General features: G+C 43.6%; 1 protein-coding gene across 1 annotated transcript; it reads left to right on the top strand.

Annotated features, from left to right (window-relative positions):
* Window positions 1-1,232: 1,232 nt before the first annotated feature.
* mmp14a (matrix metallopeptidase 14a (membrane-inserted)) lies at window positions 1,233-19,243 on the top strand. The gene is made up of 10 exons (XM_030086605.1): window positions 1,233-1,642; window positions 13,464-13,612; window positions 13,763-13,885; window positions 15,143-15,450; window positions 15,545-15,706; window positions 16,364-16,503; window positions 16,669-16,807; window positions 16,899-17,049; window positions 17,303-17,418; window positions 17,565-19,243. The coding sequence occupies exons 1-10, from the start codon at window positions 1,559-1,561 to the stop codon at window positions 17,873-17,875; spliced, it is 1,683 nt and encodes a 560-aa protein (XP_029942465.1). The 5' UTR covers window positions 1,233-1,558; the 3' UTR covers window positions 17,876-19,243.
* Window positions 19,244-19,526: the final 283 nt, after the last annotated feature.

The raw sequence follows: 19,526 nt of genomic DNA, 5'->3' as shown, positions 1-19,526 counted from the left end.
AGAGATACTTGTGGTGGGAGGAGGAGGAGCGGTTTCAGGCTGAAGCCTCATAAAAGAACGATTTTGCAGTGAGAGAGGAGAGGATGCATGCAAAAAAGGAAAATATGTTCCCAAACCTACATAATGATTTCTGTTTTACAGCTTCTCTTCATCTTCTCATTCTCACTTCTTTTCCTTTCTTCTTTTACTGATATGTTTTAAAAGGAGATACTCAGCTGTAAACTTGCTTTTCTTTGTTTTGGCCTGAATTCTCGCTCTTTCTTTGTCTCACACACACACGGAGATGCAGAGATCTTTCCAGAATTCCAGATGCTTGGCTGGAAGGCATCTCTCTGAAAAAATGTGAGCGTTCCATCACTTTTTCCGAGCGGTTCCCCGACACATGACTGCTGGCTCCGGGTCCCAAACAGCCCGAGGCGTAACTGGATCCAGACGGCTCCAAATGCTGCTCCGGCATGAGAGGGCAGACTGGAAAAAACTAAACAAAAACAAAACAAACAAGGAATTAGAATGTGACCTTTGACACAAATCAGTCCTCTACTGTCACATCTAGTGATGATATGAAATCTTGCTTCACATTATGACTTATGGATTTCTGTGGAAATGTCAAAAAGTCAGATTTTTACAGAAAGAAGCAATTAACTGAGTCAGCAAAAAGCACCAAGTGGAGAAATGCATTATCAACTGCCTGAGAGACTGTTTTACTCAGCCACAGTGGGTTGCGAGTTCAATAACATCGGTGTCGTGGGTTTGTTTGCTCTTCAGTATTTCCAGAGTTTTGGAGAAATGAGTCCCACAGACCGGCTCTAATATTTGGTCGGACAACTTTGTGAAAACAGAAAGAGATTTGAATATTAAATAAGACAGTGTGAAAATTAAATAAGTATCATTAAATATGAATGTGTGCAAGGCTAAACAGAGAGTAATGTGAGCTGAGAAAGGATCAAATGAACCAAAACACAGTAAAAACTTTACAGGGAGGAGTTACAGAGTGTTATGATCACAGGAAGGAAGGACGTTTTAGTCAATTTATCTCTTTTCTAAGCAGAAAAATATGTTAAAATGTTTGTAGAGGGGGGTTTCGGGGAGCCAGATGTGGCTCCAGAGCAGGCCGTCCAGCTGTTGTCACGCGGTCCCTGATGAAAATGACGTGCGCGCATCTGGAGGAGGACCTTCAGGAAAATCCATCTCTCCTCCTCCTCCTCCTCCTCTTTCTTTCTTTCTCTCTCTCTGACCACGTCCACAAGCTTCACGCAGTCCCAACAAAACGATGAAGCTTTAGTGCGCGGCAGCCGATCGCCTTTCTCTAGTTTTTCTTTTCTGTTTTCCACTTTTTTTTTTCTCGCTTTTTACGCACAAACTTCACTTGTTGCGCACCAAGAAAAAAAAAAGTCTCCTGCCACGTTTTGCGGGTCGGTGGGTGGTTGAGCTGCTTCGTGTCGTCCTCCCCTCTCTGTCAGGACGGATTTCTCCTCTTAAAGTTTGGCTGTTAGTTTGTTTTTTTTTTTTTCTGCGCTTTTTTTGTTCGAGGAGGAGTAAAAGTGCGCAGAAAGGCAGAATGCTGCTGCCGCTCCTCAGCCTGGCCTGCGCTCTCTGCTGCTCCGGCTTCACCTCCGTCTCTGCAAACGTGCTGCAAGCTGAGGTAAGAAGACAACAGCAGCTGTTGTTTTGGTCCTGCGCATGCACACATACACACACACGCGCGTTTTTATGGAGAGTAATTTCGAAGAATTGCGCAAAAACGACCAGTTTACATGTGTGCAAACTTCTCCTGCATGTTTATGTCACTCAGTTAACTGCAGGTTATATGAAAATAAACGGAACCCAATCCTTTATATTGATTAAATAATGTAAATTAAATGTTTAAGCTTTTATTTGAGTATTTTTTAAATAATTCTATCAACCAGTGACGGATGTTGTATCACAAAAAAACATTTATAATGAATCACTTTATATTTTTGAGGATTTTTATAGGAGTATTTTTGTAAAACTTACTGTACTTCTGAAATGACAAGTAACTATTGAGTACATCCACTTAAAAAAACGTTTTATTAATTATTCTTGCTTTATATCTACACTTATTTACTTGGTGTATTTGCTTCACTGTTTGTCTTAGAAATGCTTCAAAGATCGGTAATTTACCTTGATCAAACAAATCATAGATTACTGTTATTGAGAAGTATTTTTTCCAGTATTTTATTTGTTGTTGTTGTTTTTTTTATAAGAAATATTGCTCTTAAGCACAGTGCACACATTTGCAGTTCATTCTTTTGGAGAAAATTCCCCAGTTTCTGTCTACTTGTGTATAAAATTTGTAACTTGTCTTTTGTTTTCAGTAGTAATCTGAGTACCATGATCCAACAGAAGTAAATTAAATAGGACATGCTGTAGTTTTTCTTAAAATGTTACTTTTTTCCACCCGAGGTTTGCATTTGCAGTGAAAAGGTTAAAAATCTCAGCTGAGCTGCTTTGTTCTGAGAAAAAAAATAGAAAGTGGTTTTGTTGGTGTAGTGGTATGTGAGCGGAGGGAGGGGGTGGGGGGTGGGGGGGTTAATGGTTTTCATCTGCAGACTGCATACATGTAGACAGTATGGGCCACAGGAAGCAGAGACTGTCGGCCTCGGGTTTCAGGAGACGCCGGAGCGCAGATCAGTCCTCCAAACAACTCGTCCTGTCGTTGGCTCTTGTGCATGAGAGCGGCCATGAGTTGGTGTGTTTGGTGGCACCATGTGCGGCGCTGCGCCGGCCGGCCGGCCGGGGCGTCGTTCAGTCATCCTGCAGGTGTGAAGTGTTTCTGCAGAACACAGGATGCTCCGGCGACAGCCATATGACTCACACCGCCAGCAAAATGCTGTTTTAAGACTTTGTAGCAGAGGCTCGGCGGCCCAGAGGGTCCCAGAGGCCTCACCCAGTGTCACTGTGTGACGACTGATGTTTGAGAGGATTTGAAAGACTCAACAGATCTACAAGTTCTTAATAATGAGAAGAAAACCATCTTCAGTACTTTGAGTAAAGCTGGACATGAGTGGCTGACATAAACAACCAACCTCCCAGTGCAGTGCATCATGGGATTTGATCCACTGACTGAATAAGGTAATTTTAATGAAAAATTCAAAAGAATTCAGTGAAATTGACAAAAAAAAAATGACGAAGCCCTGCTAATGGACTTGACTTCTAGCACATTTTGATGCTTTCAGCTCAGCAGTCCTGAAGTGATTTACCTCCTGATCGAACTCCATCGGGAGCAGTTTGGGGTTCTATTTCTCACACAGGGACACTCACATGGACAAAACAGAGGATCACACCACAGAACCTGGGATTGAACAGTGACCAGTTCGACCAGATAGTCTCCCCCTGCATTAGTATCTTCACCTCTTTTCCATGTAATCATCAATTGTTGAGGTTTTTCAGTTTTAATTGCCTCGAGACGGTTCTGTTATAGCTGGAAATATACAGATGAAACTTAACCCTTGTGGTTTTGGCTCATTGGAATTATATTTGTTACCAAGGCACCAAGTGAAGTATTTGAAAATTATAAAAATCAACCCCCGGGAGCTGTGAAAGAAAGTCTCAAGACCAAGTGTATTTGCATTTTTAAGCTTTTTTTTAATGGCTCCATAATCCATCAATACGATAAACCTACTTGGAAAATGTCAAACTGATCATTATCTGGATATATTTTACATATTTAAACAGGAAAGATTCTTCATGGATTTCTTGAAAACATACTTGACGTAGCATTACATATAATTTCCTGGTTGCTGTGGGAGCACGTTTAATATTCTGCTTTGTGACTCTTGCTCTAGTTTTATGACCACAGGACGTATTTTTGTCTCTTGTCTAAATATTCTCAAGTGAAATGCGTCAATCAGGTGCAGCGAATGGAAAAAGAGACGATAAGTAATGACACAGGAACGAAAGGTGTTGTTTTGTTTTTCTAAATAAGATTTATCTTTACGACACCTAACGCAGTATTTATCTTTAGTATTTCCTGCCTGGAAATGCAGTCACTTCTCCTTATAGAGTAAATAGCGATGTGTGTGTGTGTGTGTGTGTGTGTGTGTGTGTGTGTGTGTGTGTGTGTGTGTGTGTGTGTGTGTGTGTGTGTCGGCTGTGGGTCGGACACAGGATCCTCGCAGGAGGACTTTAGTCACCGACCACAAGCCTTCAGCCTGTGAGTCAACGCCAGACAAGGTGGAGAGAGGCAGACGGGCAGCGTCCCTCCCGCCGGGCGCGATGATGAGCGTCTGCAGAGTCGGCAGTGCGGCCGTTGACTCCCGGCGGACGATAACGGTCGCCTGCAGAGTGAATCACGTCAGATGAAAAGATGGAGGCCCCGCTGGGTGGTCCAGGTTGGGAGGACGGTTCACCTTTATGCAGAATCAGGGGAAACTTTGACAATGATAAACAATTGTTGGGCACCAAAAAAGGAAGGAAGTGGCGTGAGATCTTGAAAACCAAGAATAAAACAAGTGTGTTTGATGACAGAAGAAAAGTTTCCCGGGTCAGAAATCCCTCTGCAGCCTGACTTCCTTTGTGTTTGTCTGAGCTGATGAAGCCGTTCGTCTCCAGAAACCTCAACCGAGGCGCCGTTTACGCAACATTCTGCACATGCTCAGTGGATGGACAACAACAACAATGGCGGCGTCCGACAGCAGTGTCCAGACGTTCAGTATATCTGAGTCCAGGTCGTTTGTAGACGTTTATCTTTAGAAATCCTCCCCAGACGCTTCCAGTTCGTCCCGATGCCGAAACAGGATAAGCGTTAATCACCGGTTCAGGTGGAACCTGTGATCAAGAGATAGACGCGTCTCTAGAAGGAAGACTGAGCTGGAGGGACGCGAGGAGCGACGTTAGAATAACAAACCGCTGAGATCAACATCTGGGGGGGGGGGGGGAGGCGTCGCTCACCAGCTGAGGGGAATGTGGTGTTTTATCAGTGTAGCTGGATATGTGAACATCCCAGGATGACAGAAAGATTAAATGGAAACAGACTTCCTCTACTTTCTGGAGTCCAGTCTGGCATCTGTTTTCTTTATTTTTGCCTCGTCTAACCTTTCTCCACCTCCATAAAATGCTTCGTTGGGACCCTTGTGAGCGAAGGAAGTGGGCAGCAATCAAAACTTCGGCTTCTAAAAACAGGATCTCGACTCCAGATCTGGCTAAAAATAACGCCGGGAGATTTCACCCCCCTCCCCTGCCATCTGGAGACGCGCGTCTCGCCGTTCCAGATCTGGTCCCGACACATCTGGGTTCAATCCCTCGCATCCTTTCATCCGGGGACGCCGTATCAAAGGGAAGCCTGTTGCTGGAGATCTGCCGCTGTCGCTCAAGAGAAATGTAACGACAATTAACCCGATCAGACGTGATGAGAAACCGATGCTCTCCGACCGGAGGACACAGAGCCGCAGAGCGCCGACTCTGGCTCTGGAGATGTATTTTTCTGAGATGTTGATCAGAATGTGCGTCCTGACCGCCTCCAGCCCGAAGCGCTCAGCTGCTCGGGTCTGACTGCAGCTAAAAGTCCAGATGTGCTGAAACCGAATCCATCCTACAGACGTGGCACGTGTCCGAAAACCTGAGGGCCGCAGGGTTTCTTCACAGAAAATCTGCTGGACTCATTGACAAGCAGACAATATTTATGATTTTCACTTTATTTCACTGAATCTAAAAAGTTCTCGTCATGATAATTTGATCCTTATTAAACATAATAAAATAGCAAATACACGTCAGCTGAGCTGAGCACTGCGATTCAGCCATTAAGGGGCTGTTATACCATATATTCCCTCTGGAAACTGAGAAGTAGAGGAAATACTTCAGTACACTTCCTCATAACTGTTCCTAATGTGGTCCGATCACATTTTCCTGTATTCCCCATCACATGAATAATGTTCCAAAAAGGTTAATCATGTGTCGAAGCGACTCATTTGAGGAGGAAATGAAGGCGATCAGACCGCTGTGAGGCTCAGATCATACATCACAGCCCCTCAGCTCTCAGATGGACGGCGAAGCTGATGTCAAATTACAAACACTCACACTATGGAGGAAGATGCTATCGCCCATCTACTGATGGGAGTGTAGAAGAACCAGCGGTTTGCGTGACGTTCCATATTGATGAGGCTGCTGAATGGATTGTGTGTGTTTTTATCAAACTCAATCCACATGTTTGTGCCACTTTCATACATGCAGCTATTTCCTCGGTCAAACCCATTGTGTCATTTTCCTGAGGGGTGGACGAGAACAGGATTTACTGGACTTTATTGGGTGGGAGCTGGAAGAAGACGCCATCTCTTGCAGTGATTTTCGGCGCTACGGCGTTACAGTCACTGGCCCAGTAAAGAGTTAAGAGGGTGAGAGTTTGACCCCGAGGGAAGGTAGGAAAAAGAGAGCGTGTAGCACCGAGCTGGTGGGAGCACTAACTGGGTCAGAGACGCCAAGAAACCCAAAGCAAGGCGAGATTCAGCCACTCAGGAGCAGAAAACGCCATCTTTTTTTTTTTCCGTTGGCTCAGTGTGAGAGGAATAACTGAGTCAGACCTCTCTCTCTCTCTCTCTCTCTCTCTCTCTCTCTCTCTCTCTCTCTCTCTCTCTCTCTCTCTCTCTCTCTCTCTCTCTCTCTCTCTCTCTCTCTCCTGTACCTCTGTGCTTTCCATCCTCTCCTGCCGTCCTTCCTTTATGATGCTCTCGTGTTTCTTTCCTCGGTCATGTTGAAATTCTGAAGACGGGAAAATAACAAGTGTGATTAACTTCCTCAGTAAACATCCGTGTAGATTTGCGTGTTTTTTTCTTCTTCAGTATTTCTCTACCGCGGCGGATTTTAAGACATGGGCTCATGTTTCAGCAAAAGCTTCAGACGTTGTTTACACAGAAACACTGAAAACTCTGTAGTTTCCACGCCGCTTTTGGCTGTTTTTTAAAAAAGAAACAAATATCTTGAAACACAAACAATGAAAGAACACAGATACTTGTGACAGATGACCGAGTTGGATTGTTATTACAGCGACTTTCATCTCTAAAACTACCAAGTCCAGGAGAATCTGCACTGGGAGTCGTGACAAAAGTTGCGTTTTAAGTCCCTCCGAGTGAAAACCTTCTTGTCGGCTTGACGGGAGCTCAGATTGTGAGTTGATGCGTGACTAACTCAGTTTCCCTTCCTCATAGTTTTTAACCACAGGAAACTAAAACTGTATTTTTTCCTGTGGTTGGATTTTTTTCTTGTTCTACGTCACAACAGATTCATGAGTATCTGAGCAAGAGTGTGAGACGACAGGAAATGCCCACGCGTCCTGGTCAGCGATGGCACACAGCAGCGTCAGGGTGACCTGCAGAAAGTCGCTTATTTCAGTGAAGATTTGGAGACGAACAAGTCTCCGCTTTTCCTGCCTTTTTAGTTCAGTTTTGTTTGAATACCACATTAAATGTCTTCTGAATTTGTTGCTTTAGTCTATAAATGCAGATGGGTTCATGTAAACAAGCAGGGCAATAGCTCAACATGGCACACTGTAGGTCTGCTACAAGTTAGTGATGATATTTGTAATCAATGTTGTTGGTTCATATGTGAGTAATCAGCTTAATAAGAATAATGTAGTCTTTACATTTATTTTAATTTATTGAATACTATCTTTGTTTTATCTGATTTTTCACTTAAGGTTACCTTTGTTTATTTTATTATTTTAATATTTTGTTTTCATCAGAAAAGGTTGAAAGCGTCCACAGCTTTCTGGTGGAGAAACACGGTAGCAGAGCAAAACTTCCAGTAGATAAGATGAGATCAAGTTTATTGACAAATAGCAGAGCAGCTCTGGAGCAGCTGCAGGTTAGTTGGTGGAGCAGGCCGTCTTCCAGTTAAAGGTTTTGCTTTAATTCTCTGTGTGTTTAAGTGTCTTGAGATGATAACTGAACCCAAACGTGTGTGAGCACATTGCCTGGCAGCTGTCACCAGTGGAGTGTGTATGGTTAAAATCATGAATTTAACCAACCTCATGACATGTCAATGTTCACAGTTTCTTTTTGTCAAAAAATAAACTTTAGTTGAGTCACACTGAGTTTAGTCTCGACCTTGAGTGTGTGGGACCCAAGTTTGAGTCCCGGTTGTGTCAAGAAGAGGGGAAATTTCTGTTCTTCTTGGTAATTTATTCAAACTACTGGGAGAGACTCTTGTCAGAATAGCAAAACTTGAATAAGGTTGCATGGCATGGAAGATTCAATCATCACATCTGTTGAACAAAATCGAGCATTTATTTTCCAGATGTAACTGCACCGTGGACAATCCTCAGCCAGCAGCAGCTGTTCGTGCATACAGTTTTAATTTAAATTCTCTCTTGTGGATTTATCTTTCGGGAGATATTTTTCTTGCTCTCAGTCAAACACACTAGCAGTGAAGGTTTTTTTCCGTGGTGCTGTAGCAGCTTTCTGTTGTCATACAGTGACATCTAGTGGTCAGAAATGCTATGTTTATTTTTATATGTATGCTACCTACAAAAACAAATTGTGACTTATACTCACGTCTTACATGTTTTTGTTAGTGTTTTCTTCTTTTTTGTGATTACTGTTCGAACGCTCCCGTGAGGTCGTACGAGGGTCACATAAACCATGTGTACATCGCCAAAGTGACCTCAGCTTTGCGTTCGCTGTGTTTCCCCATCTGTGCATTCGGGCGCTCCGACCGCACAGCGCCAGCGGTGTGTTTACCGGACCGGCAGCCAACCTTTTGACCACACGTGGCCGTGCAGCGAGCGGCGCCGCCAACAATACCCGCCATGTACAAGTCTCAATAAATAGAGGCTTTGATGGCGGCTGCTGGGAGTTCCAGGGAGGAGGGGTGCATGCTGGGATACCTGGCGTCCTAACCGGAGGTGGTGGGGTGTAAAGTAGTTGGGGTCTAGAAGAGAGAAGTGGAGGTTTTGACGGCGTGGGGGAGGCTTTTAGCCGGGAGTGTTTTTATAGAAGCAGACGCGTCACCACACTGGAGCCACAGGACACACTGGCAGCAGTCAGCCCCGGGGGCTCGGGGAGTAAATCTGGTTGGTGTCGGGCAGGCAGATCGACTCGGGGAGAGGCAGAGGGCAAATTAAATTTACTAGATGGTTAAGTAATCTGGAGAAATCTGGAAGAGCTGAATATTCAGGGCTGGGGGAGCCGCCTCTCTGCAGGTCGTCATAAATGAGCCTTGTTCAAAACCCTCGGGCCCCCCACAGGGCTAACAGTGGCCGTGTGTGTGTGTGTGTGTGTGTGTGTGTGTGTGTGTGTGTGTGTGTGTGTGTGTGTGTGTGTGTGTGTGTGTGTGCGCAGCCAGGTAGTGCTGCTGTGCTTCTCTGTTTCCATCCCTCTCTCCTCTTGAGGAGAAAAGCAGCACATGTGGTGGAAACGATAAAGATATCCGGGGCAAAAGTCCAGGAGACGTTTTTCTTCTTAATCCTAAAACCCCTTTACAACGAAAACGATCGACTGACGACATTTCAACAGAAATCGCAAATGCCAGAAACTCTGGAAGCTGTAGTTTACTTCTGAGACTATTAGTTTTTCAGGACGAGAACTCATGTAAGCACAGACTGACCAGTATAATGTAAACATTAAAAATAAAACTGTCTCTCTGTGTTGTTTAACCTCAGTATCAGATGTAAGAAAGCAACATGTCTCCATTTATGCTGACGATGCTGTGGTAAATGTTAACAAATGTGTTACTGATGTAATGCTGTTAAATTCTTAAAAATGAAGAGCACAAACACTCTGAACTATAGCAGTCGCAGAAAGGTTAAGTTTTCCCTTCTTACATTGAGAATATTACATTTCCAAACTATTTCCGAACCATTGACTCTGAACTCTGTTGTCTTGCAAATAAACAGCTAAAACGCAGCCAAAGTTTGCCATTTGTGCTTTCAACGATCAGGTAGTTCTTCCCCCCGCTGCTCCGTTTCCACTCCTCTCTCCTCTTGAAGAGAAAAGCAGCACATGTGGTGGAAACGAGAAAGATATCTGAGGTTTAGATGACGCTAACGGAGGAATTCGGGGTAATTCCACCACTTTAATTTGTGGTGGAGATGAAAATGTGTTTTAACTCTGTGTGTGCAGATACATAATTGGAAACACACACTTGAACATTTTAATTCTCCACAACTGGCGACCCCTAGACCATATACTTTGCTCCCTCTAGACCATTAAAGAAATGATTTTGTCATTTGTTTTACAGGTTATTGTCAGATTATAGTCATTTTTTGGCAGATTTAATCCCGTTTTCATTGAAATAATCCACATTATTGTGTTACTATATTTATTTCAAGGTAAAAGTATCAATTGCATTTGGAATTTTTATTTTTTTCAACTTAATTTCACATTTCTCTGCACTGCTGCAGCAAGGAAATAAGTTTGTGCAACTGAAGCCTCTAGTGATTATAGATTGACTTGATTGATTTTAATTTCATTCTCCAAAATGTGCAAAAAGTGTGTTTTTCTGCCTGTTTTTTAGAGAAAACTTCAACTTTCAATAACTGGCACTTCATCATTATGACCGTGTGTTTTTGACGGTACGCTGGTGAATCTTGTCTGTGATTGGTTGACAATGAAGCAGAATTCCTTTGACCTAATAATGAGTAGGATGAGGACGTAAAGCTCTGTTTGTCTACTTTCTGATCATTTTTCAACATGCCAGGTTATGTCAGCTTTGACAGGGTTGAAAAGTAAAGGATTCATCTTTGTCACAGACACACACTTTTTCCTTTTCTGAGGCCGGCAGCTTTACAGATCATTCTAATTCTAACTTGACCCAGCTGAGTTGCTTTTTCAGTGCAGTCTGGCCCGGCTACAATGCTAACAAATACACTCACCAGCACTTTTTGGCTCAATAACTAGGAGTGACATTTGTGTAAGTCACACCTAAACCTCATAAAACCTCCGGCTTTTTTATTTTATACTGTGGTTTCTGTGCAGATTAAAGAAACTGAACTTCAAATGGAGAACCTTTTGAAGAAGGAGAGTTACAGTCTAAACGTTAAGCTGGCCGGCTCCGGTCTGGATGTCAACAAAGTTCACCTGATTCACAACAGAAAATGAACACTCCGTGAACAGTTTTCCTCTGTTTTTATATATAAATGCAAATGAGGACATTTGTATGGACAGATTGACAAACTTGGATTGCTATTCTGAGTTTTATTCTCTCAACTATAAAACTATAATTTAAGGCAAACATTTTTGTTTTTGTCAGTCTACTTGCACATATGCAGTAGCGGCCTTTCAGAGAATTGTTTTCCCCTGTTTTCACTGAGACGGAGTCAGAACGTTTTCAGAAATTTCCACCTTGCAAGCTGTTTTCACAAAGTAGCATTGTGAGCAACTTTGAGTGTTGTCATATGAACGGGCCCCTAAAACACGACAAAAATGTACAATTTTCTGCTGAAAATGTATAAATGTGCCCTTAATTTCCCCCCTAAAGATATAAAAGTGAGAACGAAGCTGGCTGTTTCTGTTTCCAGTCCAGATGCTAGCTCACCCTCAGCTAGCATGTCGCTAACGTCTGATTCTCAGAAAAGGGTGGGGGAGTGAGAGTCAGGCCTGAAGTTTCTCTCTGTTTACAGAAGAAATGCTAAACAAGCTGTTTCTTGGTGGGTTTGTAGCAAAGTTCTCACCTAATTTTCGACCAAAAAAAATAACCTCCTCCAGTAAATCAGTATTCACCACAATGAGAAAATATTCGTACTCCAGCCGCTTTGTCTGGTGTGAGACCACCAGCAGCAGGGCTGACCCTTCATGTGTGAAGATAAACACCGGCGGTCTCGGTTGACACGAGGACGAGCACAGACAGCCGGGATCTCAAAGGCCTTGGGGAACCGAAACGTAGCTGGAAATGTGTCATTTTCCAGCCTCATGACTGCCGGTTTTCTTTGGCTGTGATCGTCTAGACAGAGTTCTGGGTCATTGTGACTGAAGTGACATCAGTGTTTTCAGATGGGGTGTTTTATTTGGATTTCAGTTCCTCTCTCGGTTGTTCTTATGACCCCACAACAAAGCGCACCGTAGCAAGCGGGCTCTGAACCGAGGGGCCGTTTGAGGATTTCGGCGCTGGTCTTTCAGGGGTTCGTAAACGGTTTAACGCCGCAGCCGTTTGAAGGAAAGACAATAAAGTGGGTTTGCGTTGGCTGCAGCGCAGAGAGGACACACGCAGATGTAGTCGCTGAAACCTCCTCAGACTCCCTGATTCAGTCTTTTTACAGAACATTAACGCCCAGCGCAGCAGGTCCAGACAAGCTCGGGAGACAAACACCCACACGGGTTCACACAAGCAGCAAAGCCCTTATTTTTGTCTTGACTAAGATGTTTGTGATGTTTTTTTTTTCTGAAGTCTGACTCAGGAAGATTAAACATGACAGAAAAACAGCAATAATGTGGCTCAAAACCTACTTTCTCGTCTCTTATATGGAAAAATTTCGAAACATTTTAGTTGTAGTCGAGTTGTGGTCAACGTTTTAGATGAAAACAGACTGTTCTTATTTTGTGTGCTCTTTATGAATCTCTCATTTACTCTGTTTTCAACGTTAATCTGTCTGATTACTAATTATATCAATGTTCTTTTAATCTTTTAAGTATTCACTTCTTTGAAAAGTGAAGAAAACTACAAATAACCAGGGATTATAACCTCCCAACATGTCATGTGTCACAATGATCCAGCACTTTTTAATGAAATCACACAGCCGTGAAACCCTTTGGAGGATACTCCTGGAAAAACCTGTAATTGAGTTTTTTCATCATTGTTGAAGAAACTTTCAAGACTTTATTTCTTTTAGTTTTGTCACATTTTTAAATCAGTGTCAATAAACTCAATCATAATAATTATGTGGATTAAAATGTCATAAAAAGCTAAATAGCTAAATTACTCTTTATGTCTGTAATGAAATAAAATCTGTAGATGGGATAAAATGCTTATTGGATGTCCTAAAAACTACCTGACTCTAATGTCCTGCAAAAATGCAGGCGTTTCTGAATCAACATCCTCTCATGTATGCACACAGAGAATTCTCCTCCTGCTCCGACCCTGTTCAGGATGATGAAAGTTGTGTTTTATTACATTTTCTTTGATGAATTTAGCCACACATGCATGTTTTTTGGACAGTGGGAGTGAGTTGGAGTACTTGGATACACAAACTCAAACATCTTTCTTCCACTTGGAGTGAATTTTAAATTCAGAGAGATAAATGAGTTGTCAGAGAGTACACACTTGGAGCTCTGTTAGGTTATTCCTGCAGCTTCAGGGCTGAACGCTGTTAGATCCTGTTTATAGAGAGGAAGAAATATGTATACAGTGTAAACTCCTGTTTGTTCAGGCCTGGATTTATTTTCTCCTCAGCTTTCATTAATTATAATAAACTTGGATTGACTTTTCCATATTAACCTTTGTGACTGATGCCTGAATAGCTGCGGGATGCCGCTCGATTAAACATATCTCACATGGTGTCCTCCTGTCTCCCTCCCCAGGCTTGGCTGCAGCAGTATGGCTACCTGCCTCCAGGTGACGTCAGAGCTCAGGCCATCCGCTCGCCGAAGGCCATCAAGACGGCGATAGAGGCCATGCAGAGGTTTTACGGTCTGACCGTCACCGGCTCCATCGACACCAACACAATAGAGTGAGCAGCACTTCACGTTCTGGTTATAGACGGCCTTTAGACGTTGAATGTTGGAGCGGATTGTTGGGATTCTGGGTTTGTTAGGAGAATGTGACCTTCAGAGCAACGTGAGTTCTTCTCGTGCCTGAGCGCCGACATCTCTGTCCTCAGGGCCATGGGACGGCCGAGATGCGGCGTCCCCGACAAGTTCGGCCCGGAGCTGAAGACCAACCTGAGGAGGAAGCGATACGCGGTGCAGGGCCTGAAGTGGGACAAGTCCGAGGTCACGTTCAGGTCAGGAAAACTCCGCAGTAACCTAACTGACAGACAGCTTCTTTGTTTACCTTAATCCTGCATTAAAGGGAATTTTCTCACAAGTCTTAACTGGCCCAGTCATGATTCAAAAACCCAGAAGGAGGGGATGTTTCAAATCGAAATAGAAAAGAATACATGGTGTTTAACCGTTTAACCAGCAATGAAGGTGTAGTTACACACAGCAACACAGTTATCAATGATTACAGAACATTACTTTTCTAAGAATAACATTATTTGCCTCATATCAGTATTAATGTTTGGGAAAAGACAATAGATTTGTGAAACTTTTAAAGACATTCAGCAAGAATTTTATCCCATTTACAGAAGATAGCTATAAGTTGTAAAATATGTACTTTTGCGCAGTTTCAGATTATATCTTAAAGCTAGGGTTGGCGATCTGATTGAGATACATTTTTTCAAATACTGGTTAAAATGATCTTTATGACCCGATGGGAAGCAATTCATAGCATGTTTTTAAAGTAGTTTGGAAAATATCTGCTATCTACAGCAGGAGTAAAACGGGAAAAACAGCAACCAATAGTCTTGAGGGGACACCTTTTTTTAAACCAATCAAATCCCTTCACCGTTCGACCTGCCCCCTGCGCGTACATGTCAATGGCGTGCACTGACCCTGATTCAGTGCGCGCGTAGAAGGACGGAGCGTCGTTGCAGAATGGCGGAGATGAATGTTTGAGGGTTTACTTACCGTTGAGTGTGCCATAACTTGGCGTAGTTACTCACAAATATTCTCAAATATACTATTGCCACATCAAGATATGAAAACTGTTTCATTTTAATTATTAAAACATTGCTCTTGGAATCGATTGTGATCTAATGTATTAATTGAGTTATGGAATGAAAACATTTGTTTAAAATCGCCAAATTACCACAGTGTTCAAGTAGCAAAATCCTCTTTGAGCTGAGATAAATGATGTTTTCATACTCAGTAAGCTCAGAATGGCAGGATTTCAGATATGATTAATTGATTAACTCACAAAAATTGTTTGGTTGACCAATTTTATTATTGTAAAAACAAATGTCAATGCACAGAGACAATGTTGTCATCTGCATAAGAGTTTATATTTATTGGAAAAAATTGCATTTCTGCTTTTGTGAGAGGTTGTACCTTAAGGAAGAAGTGAATCCCGCCTTTGTCCTCCACCTGTTTCCAGGTACTCTCCTGTCATTTCTGCCTATCCTGCCTCTAAACCCTCACCTCTCCTTCCTCCCCCTCAGCATAGAGAACTACACCCCCAAGGTGGGCGAGCGGGCCACGTTCGACGCCATCCGAAAGGCCTTCAGAGTGTGGGAGAGCGTCATCCCGCTCACCTTCAGAGAGATTCCCTTCAGCCAGATCCGAGGCAAAGTCGACAAGTACGCAGACATCATGCTGTCCTTCTCAGAAGGCTTTCACGGGGACAGCACGCCCTTCGACGGCGAGGGCGGCTTCCTGGCTCACGCCTACTTCCCCGGCCACGGCATCGGGGGAGACACGCACTTTGACCTTGCCGAACCCTGGACCACCGGCCCTGAAGATCAGGGAGGTAAGAGAGTGAAAAGATTCTGTTCAGATCTTTCATTAGTTTGACTTCGACATCTCAGCCTCTTATTGGTAACGTCCTCCTCCGCTCTCTGAAGGGAATGACGTTTTCCTGGTGGCCGTCCACGAGCTGGGCCACGCTCTGGGCCTGGAGCACTCCAACGACCCCTTGGCCATCATGGCTCCCTTCTATCAGTGGTTCGACACCGAAAACTTCCAGCTGCCCGACGACGACCGCAGAGGCATCCAAGCAATTTACGGTGGGTTGATTTACCAGGCGAATGGCGAGTTAAAAAATGTAAACAACGTTTTGTTGAGATGAGTATATGTTGATATAGAAGAGGCTCATTCCTTTAAAATCTCTAACCTGTTGTGTTGGTTCTATATGTGCAAATACAGTTAAAAAAAGCACTTTTAACCTCTCATTTTTAGTCATTAAAAAAGAAAAAAGAATATGGATTTTCTTTGTTGAACTCAGTCACTTGTAACAAGATCCAGTTCATCGTCTGTCTTCACGAATGTTCTATATACTCAATTTTTAATGTTTATAGCCATTATTCTCTGCACAAGTGTGTATGTGGTTACATTACTTAAACAGCCAACAACACCCTCTAGTGGCCCTAGAGGTAAACTACATCATTTTCAGTGTGTCTGCTGTTTGCGTGTAAACTTGAAACTATCAGAAACAAAAATGTAAATATGATTTTTTTTTTTCACTTTAAACGTGGTGCAAACATCGAAAAAGCGTGGTGCAATCTTAATGTGTGGGAAAGATAAAAGTATTCTGGTGATTTTACCTGTAAAATGTAGTATCATCCTCCGTCTTTAAGTGAGAGTGAAAAGAAGAATTGGTGGAATTGGAAATGTTGACAAGTTGTTTTGATCATTTCCCTTTTTAAAAAAAAAAAAAATCAAAGGATCAAAGTCAGGCGTGCCACCTCCTCCCCCTCGTCCGACGAAGAAGTCCAACCCTGACCGGCCCGATCACGGCCCAGACATCTGCGAGGGACACTTCGACACCATCGCCATCCTCAGAGGGGAGAAGTTTGTCTTTAAGGTATGTTTTCCTGAGCTTACATGTGGTTGATTCAAGATAATTGATGTAGTTATTAAAAAAAAAAAAAAAAAAAACCTTCTGTATTTGTGTGTGAACGATCTCATTTCCTGGTTATTTACCTGTATGTGTGTGTGTGTGTGTGTGTGTGTGTGTGTGTGTGTACAGGACAAGTGGTTCTGGCGTGTGCGTAACAACAAAGTGCTGCCAGGCTACCCGATGCCCATCGGTCACTTCTGGAGGGGCCTTCCTTCAAACATCAACGCCGCCTACGAGAGGGACGACGGCAAATTTGTCTTCTTCAAAGGTTTGTTTCCTCTGAACTTAAACGGATCCGCGGCGATTCCATCGCCTCGTCCATCATCCCCTTCATGTTTTCAACCTGTCTGCGCCTCCAGGGGACAAATACTGGGTCTTCAGCGAGTCCGCCATAGAGAAGGACTCTCCCAAGAGCCTCAGGGAGCTGGGCAGCGGTCTGCCCAGGGACAAGCTGGACGCCGCCCTCTTCTACACGCCGACGGGACAGACGTTTTTCTTCAGAGGCACACAGTGAGTTCGTCCTCTCTTCAGGGATCACAGCTGTTTGGATTTTTAGACTTCTATTTCTGTCCCAGACGGGTTTTAGATGAGCTCTTTATGTTTTGTTGCACCGCATTAAAGAAATCCCTCGCCTCAGTTTAAGCTTTGACTGTTTGGCATGACATTTAGTATCATTTATCTCAGTCTCGACAGTGAAAACAAACAGAAAAATATTCTAAAAAGAGTATATACTTCAATAGTGTGTTTGTATTGTTTTTCCCAGATATTACCGTTTCAATGAGCAGACCCGCAGAGTGGACAGCGATTACCCAAAACCCATCAGCACGTGGAGCGGCGCTCCGGACAACATCAAGGCTGCCTTCATGAGCGAAGACGGATGTGAGTCAAGCTTTTATTTTTAAGCAGTCGCTTCAACAAATCTAAGTCTTTATTCTGTTGTGAAATAATATAATTTGATTATTTATATTGAACATACAAAGACGGTGCCCTTCAAATGACCTCCGCCGTCTCTCCCCTCCGTTCAGCCTACACCTACTTCTACAAGGCCAACAAGTACTGGAAGTTCAACAACCAGTACATGAAGGTGGAGTCCGGCTACCCCAAGTCGGTGCTGAGCGACTGGATGGGCTGCGAGAGCGAGGAGCCCAAGAAGGGCCGCACGGAGGTGATCATCATCGACGAGACGGGCGGCGGTGCCGGCCCGGTGGCCGTGGTCATCCCCCTCCTGCTGCTGGTGCTGGTGGTGCTCACCCTGGGGGCCGTCCTGTTCTTCAGGAAGTACGGCACGCCCCGGCGCCTCCTCTACTGCCAGAGATCCCTCCTGGACAAGGTGTAGACTGAGCCGACGGGCGGCTGGCAGGCCGCCGCAGAGGGGAGGAGGAGGAGGAGGAGGAGGAGGAAGGCAACGAGGGCCGGACGAAGGAACGAGGAGGGAGGGACTGGAGAGGAGTCGGAGGGAGACTGTTTCGGTTTGGTGTGGTTTGTAAGTGCCACGAAAGAGAGAGCGAGAGAACCAAGGCCCTGGAAACTGAAATCAGGAAAAATGTATATTTGTATGTTAGCTATTTACTTTTCTGCGTTCAGAGGTGGAGACCTCGTTTACGGGACAACATTTCAAGTGGAAACGCAGCGGTTTTTTGCGTTTTCCTTTCAGGGAATTTTACCTCGTTCCCGCGGAGTCGGGGCGCTTTTGAAAAGTTCCACCACGGTGGCTCCGAGCGCCGTCCCGAAACGCAACTAGAATGTTTTGCGTTGTCACTTGAAATGATTGTCGTGTAAACGGGGCCTGAGAACAAAACCCACGTCTCACATCGGGAACAAAGACTCGTCACTCCTCGGCAACAGCGTCCTTCCGACCTCCCCCCCGTCACATCCCAGGTATCAACAAAAATTTTAAAAACAAGCATCTTTTTCTTTTTAAACTGGACGACTCCAGCTGAACTGCTGTCTGATTTCAACTTTCTCCTTTGAGGACTGTGTTTCTGATCGACGTCTCACTGCCAAATCCATCGTCTTTGAAATGCGTTTACTGTCAGATCCATTGGGTTTTTTATTTGGTTGCTCTGAATTTCATAAGTGCCTGAGAGTCCATTATTTTCAGTTCATTTTCAAGACAAAACATCAGTAGATATTCTTCATTTGATTGTTTTGGCACATCTGTATTTTTGTACTACTAAAACAACTTAAAATGCTAAATTAATTGAGACAGAGTCCATAATCCTTCATAGTCCCACTTTAAAGCATCTTTTTTTTTTCCAATAATTTACTTGAAATGTTACTTTTGTAGGAACGGCGTTTACATTTTCACAACTTTGCTTCACTTTTTAGCAGAAAAAGGGAACTTTAATTGGGAAAAATGTTTGTATTTCTTGTTTTCAGTATCGATATATGTCGGTATCTTAAAATCTGAACTGTTTCCCCCTCCCTGCTGGTAAAAGTCCTCCTCGTTTGGTGTAACTTTGCTGTAGATTGAACAGGGCTGTGTGTGATGCAGTAATGCTAGATGGAGAAAAGAAATGTTGGTTTATGACTGATGCAAACTTAAAAAAAAAAAACACACGTGCACAGGAACAGTACGTCACCTTTCACCTGAGGCTGCTGGAGTCCAGTTCATCATGAAAAAAAACCACACACACACACACACACACACACACACACACACACACACACACACACACACACACACACACACACACACGCACACGCACACATGCACACACACACCAATCCAAATATACCCTCAGAGACCCCAAAGAGCAAAAACAGCTCAGTGCAAGCAGTCAGATGGGAAAATATAGTTTTAAATGTGATGTTTGAGCTCACAAACGACACTTTTTAAAGGTTTCCGTACGCTAAATGTGGAACTCGAGCAGAGCTGCACGGCGTCAGCAAACGGTACAGATTCCAACAGTATGGTGCAATTTGTAATTATTATCGTTTTTATGGGAAATCGTTGTTATTATAAGTATGATTATTGTTATTATTGT

Source organism: Salarias fasciatus, chromosome 3 (assembly GCF_902148845.1).
Source record: "Salarias fasciatus chromosome 3, fSalaFa1.1, whole genome shotgun sequence".
Taxonomy (NCBI): Eukaryota; Metazoa; Chordata; class Actinopteri; order Blenniiformes; family Blenniidae; genus Salarias; species Salarias fasciatus.
Note: the sequence above shows the minus strand (reverse complement) of the source record. Positions and strands in the feature narration are given on the sequence as shown.

Bases quoted from the DNA above. Each gene is read 5' to 3' on its own strand.
- mmp14a (XM_030086605.1), top strand. From the start codon at position 1,559: ATGCTGCTGCCGCTCCTCAGCCTGGCCTGCGCTCTCTGCTGCTCCGGC. The intron at 16,808-16,898 runs GTTTGTTTCCTC...CTGCGCCTCCAG, and splicing joins CAAATTTGTCTTCTTCAAAG to GGGACAAATACTGGGTCTTC. The intron at 17,050-17,302 runs GTGAGTTCGTCC...TGTTTTTCCCAG, and splicing joins TTTTTCTTCAGAGGCACACA to ATATTACCGTTTCAATGAGC.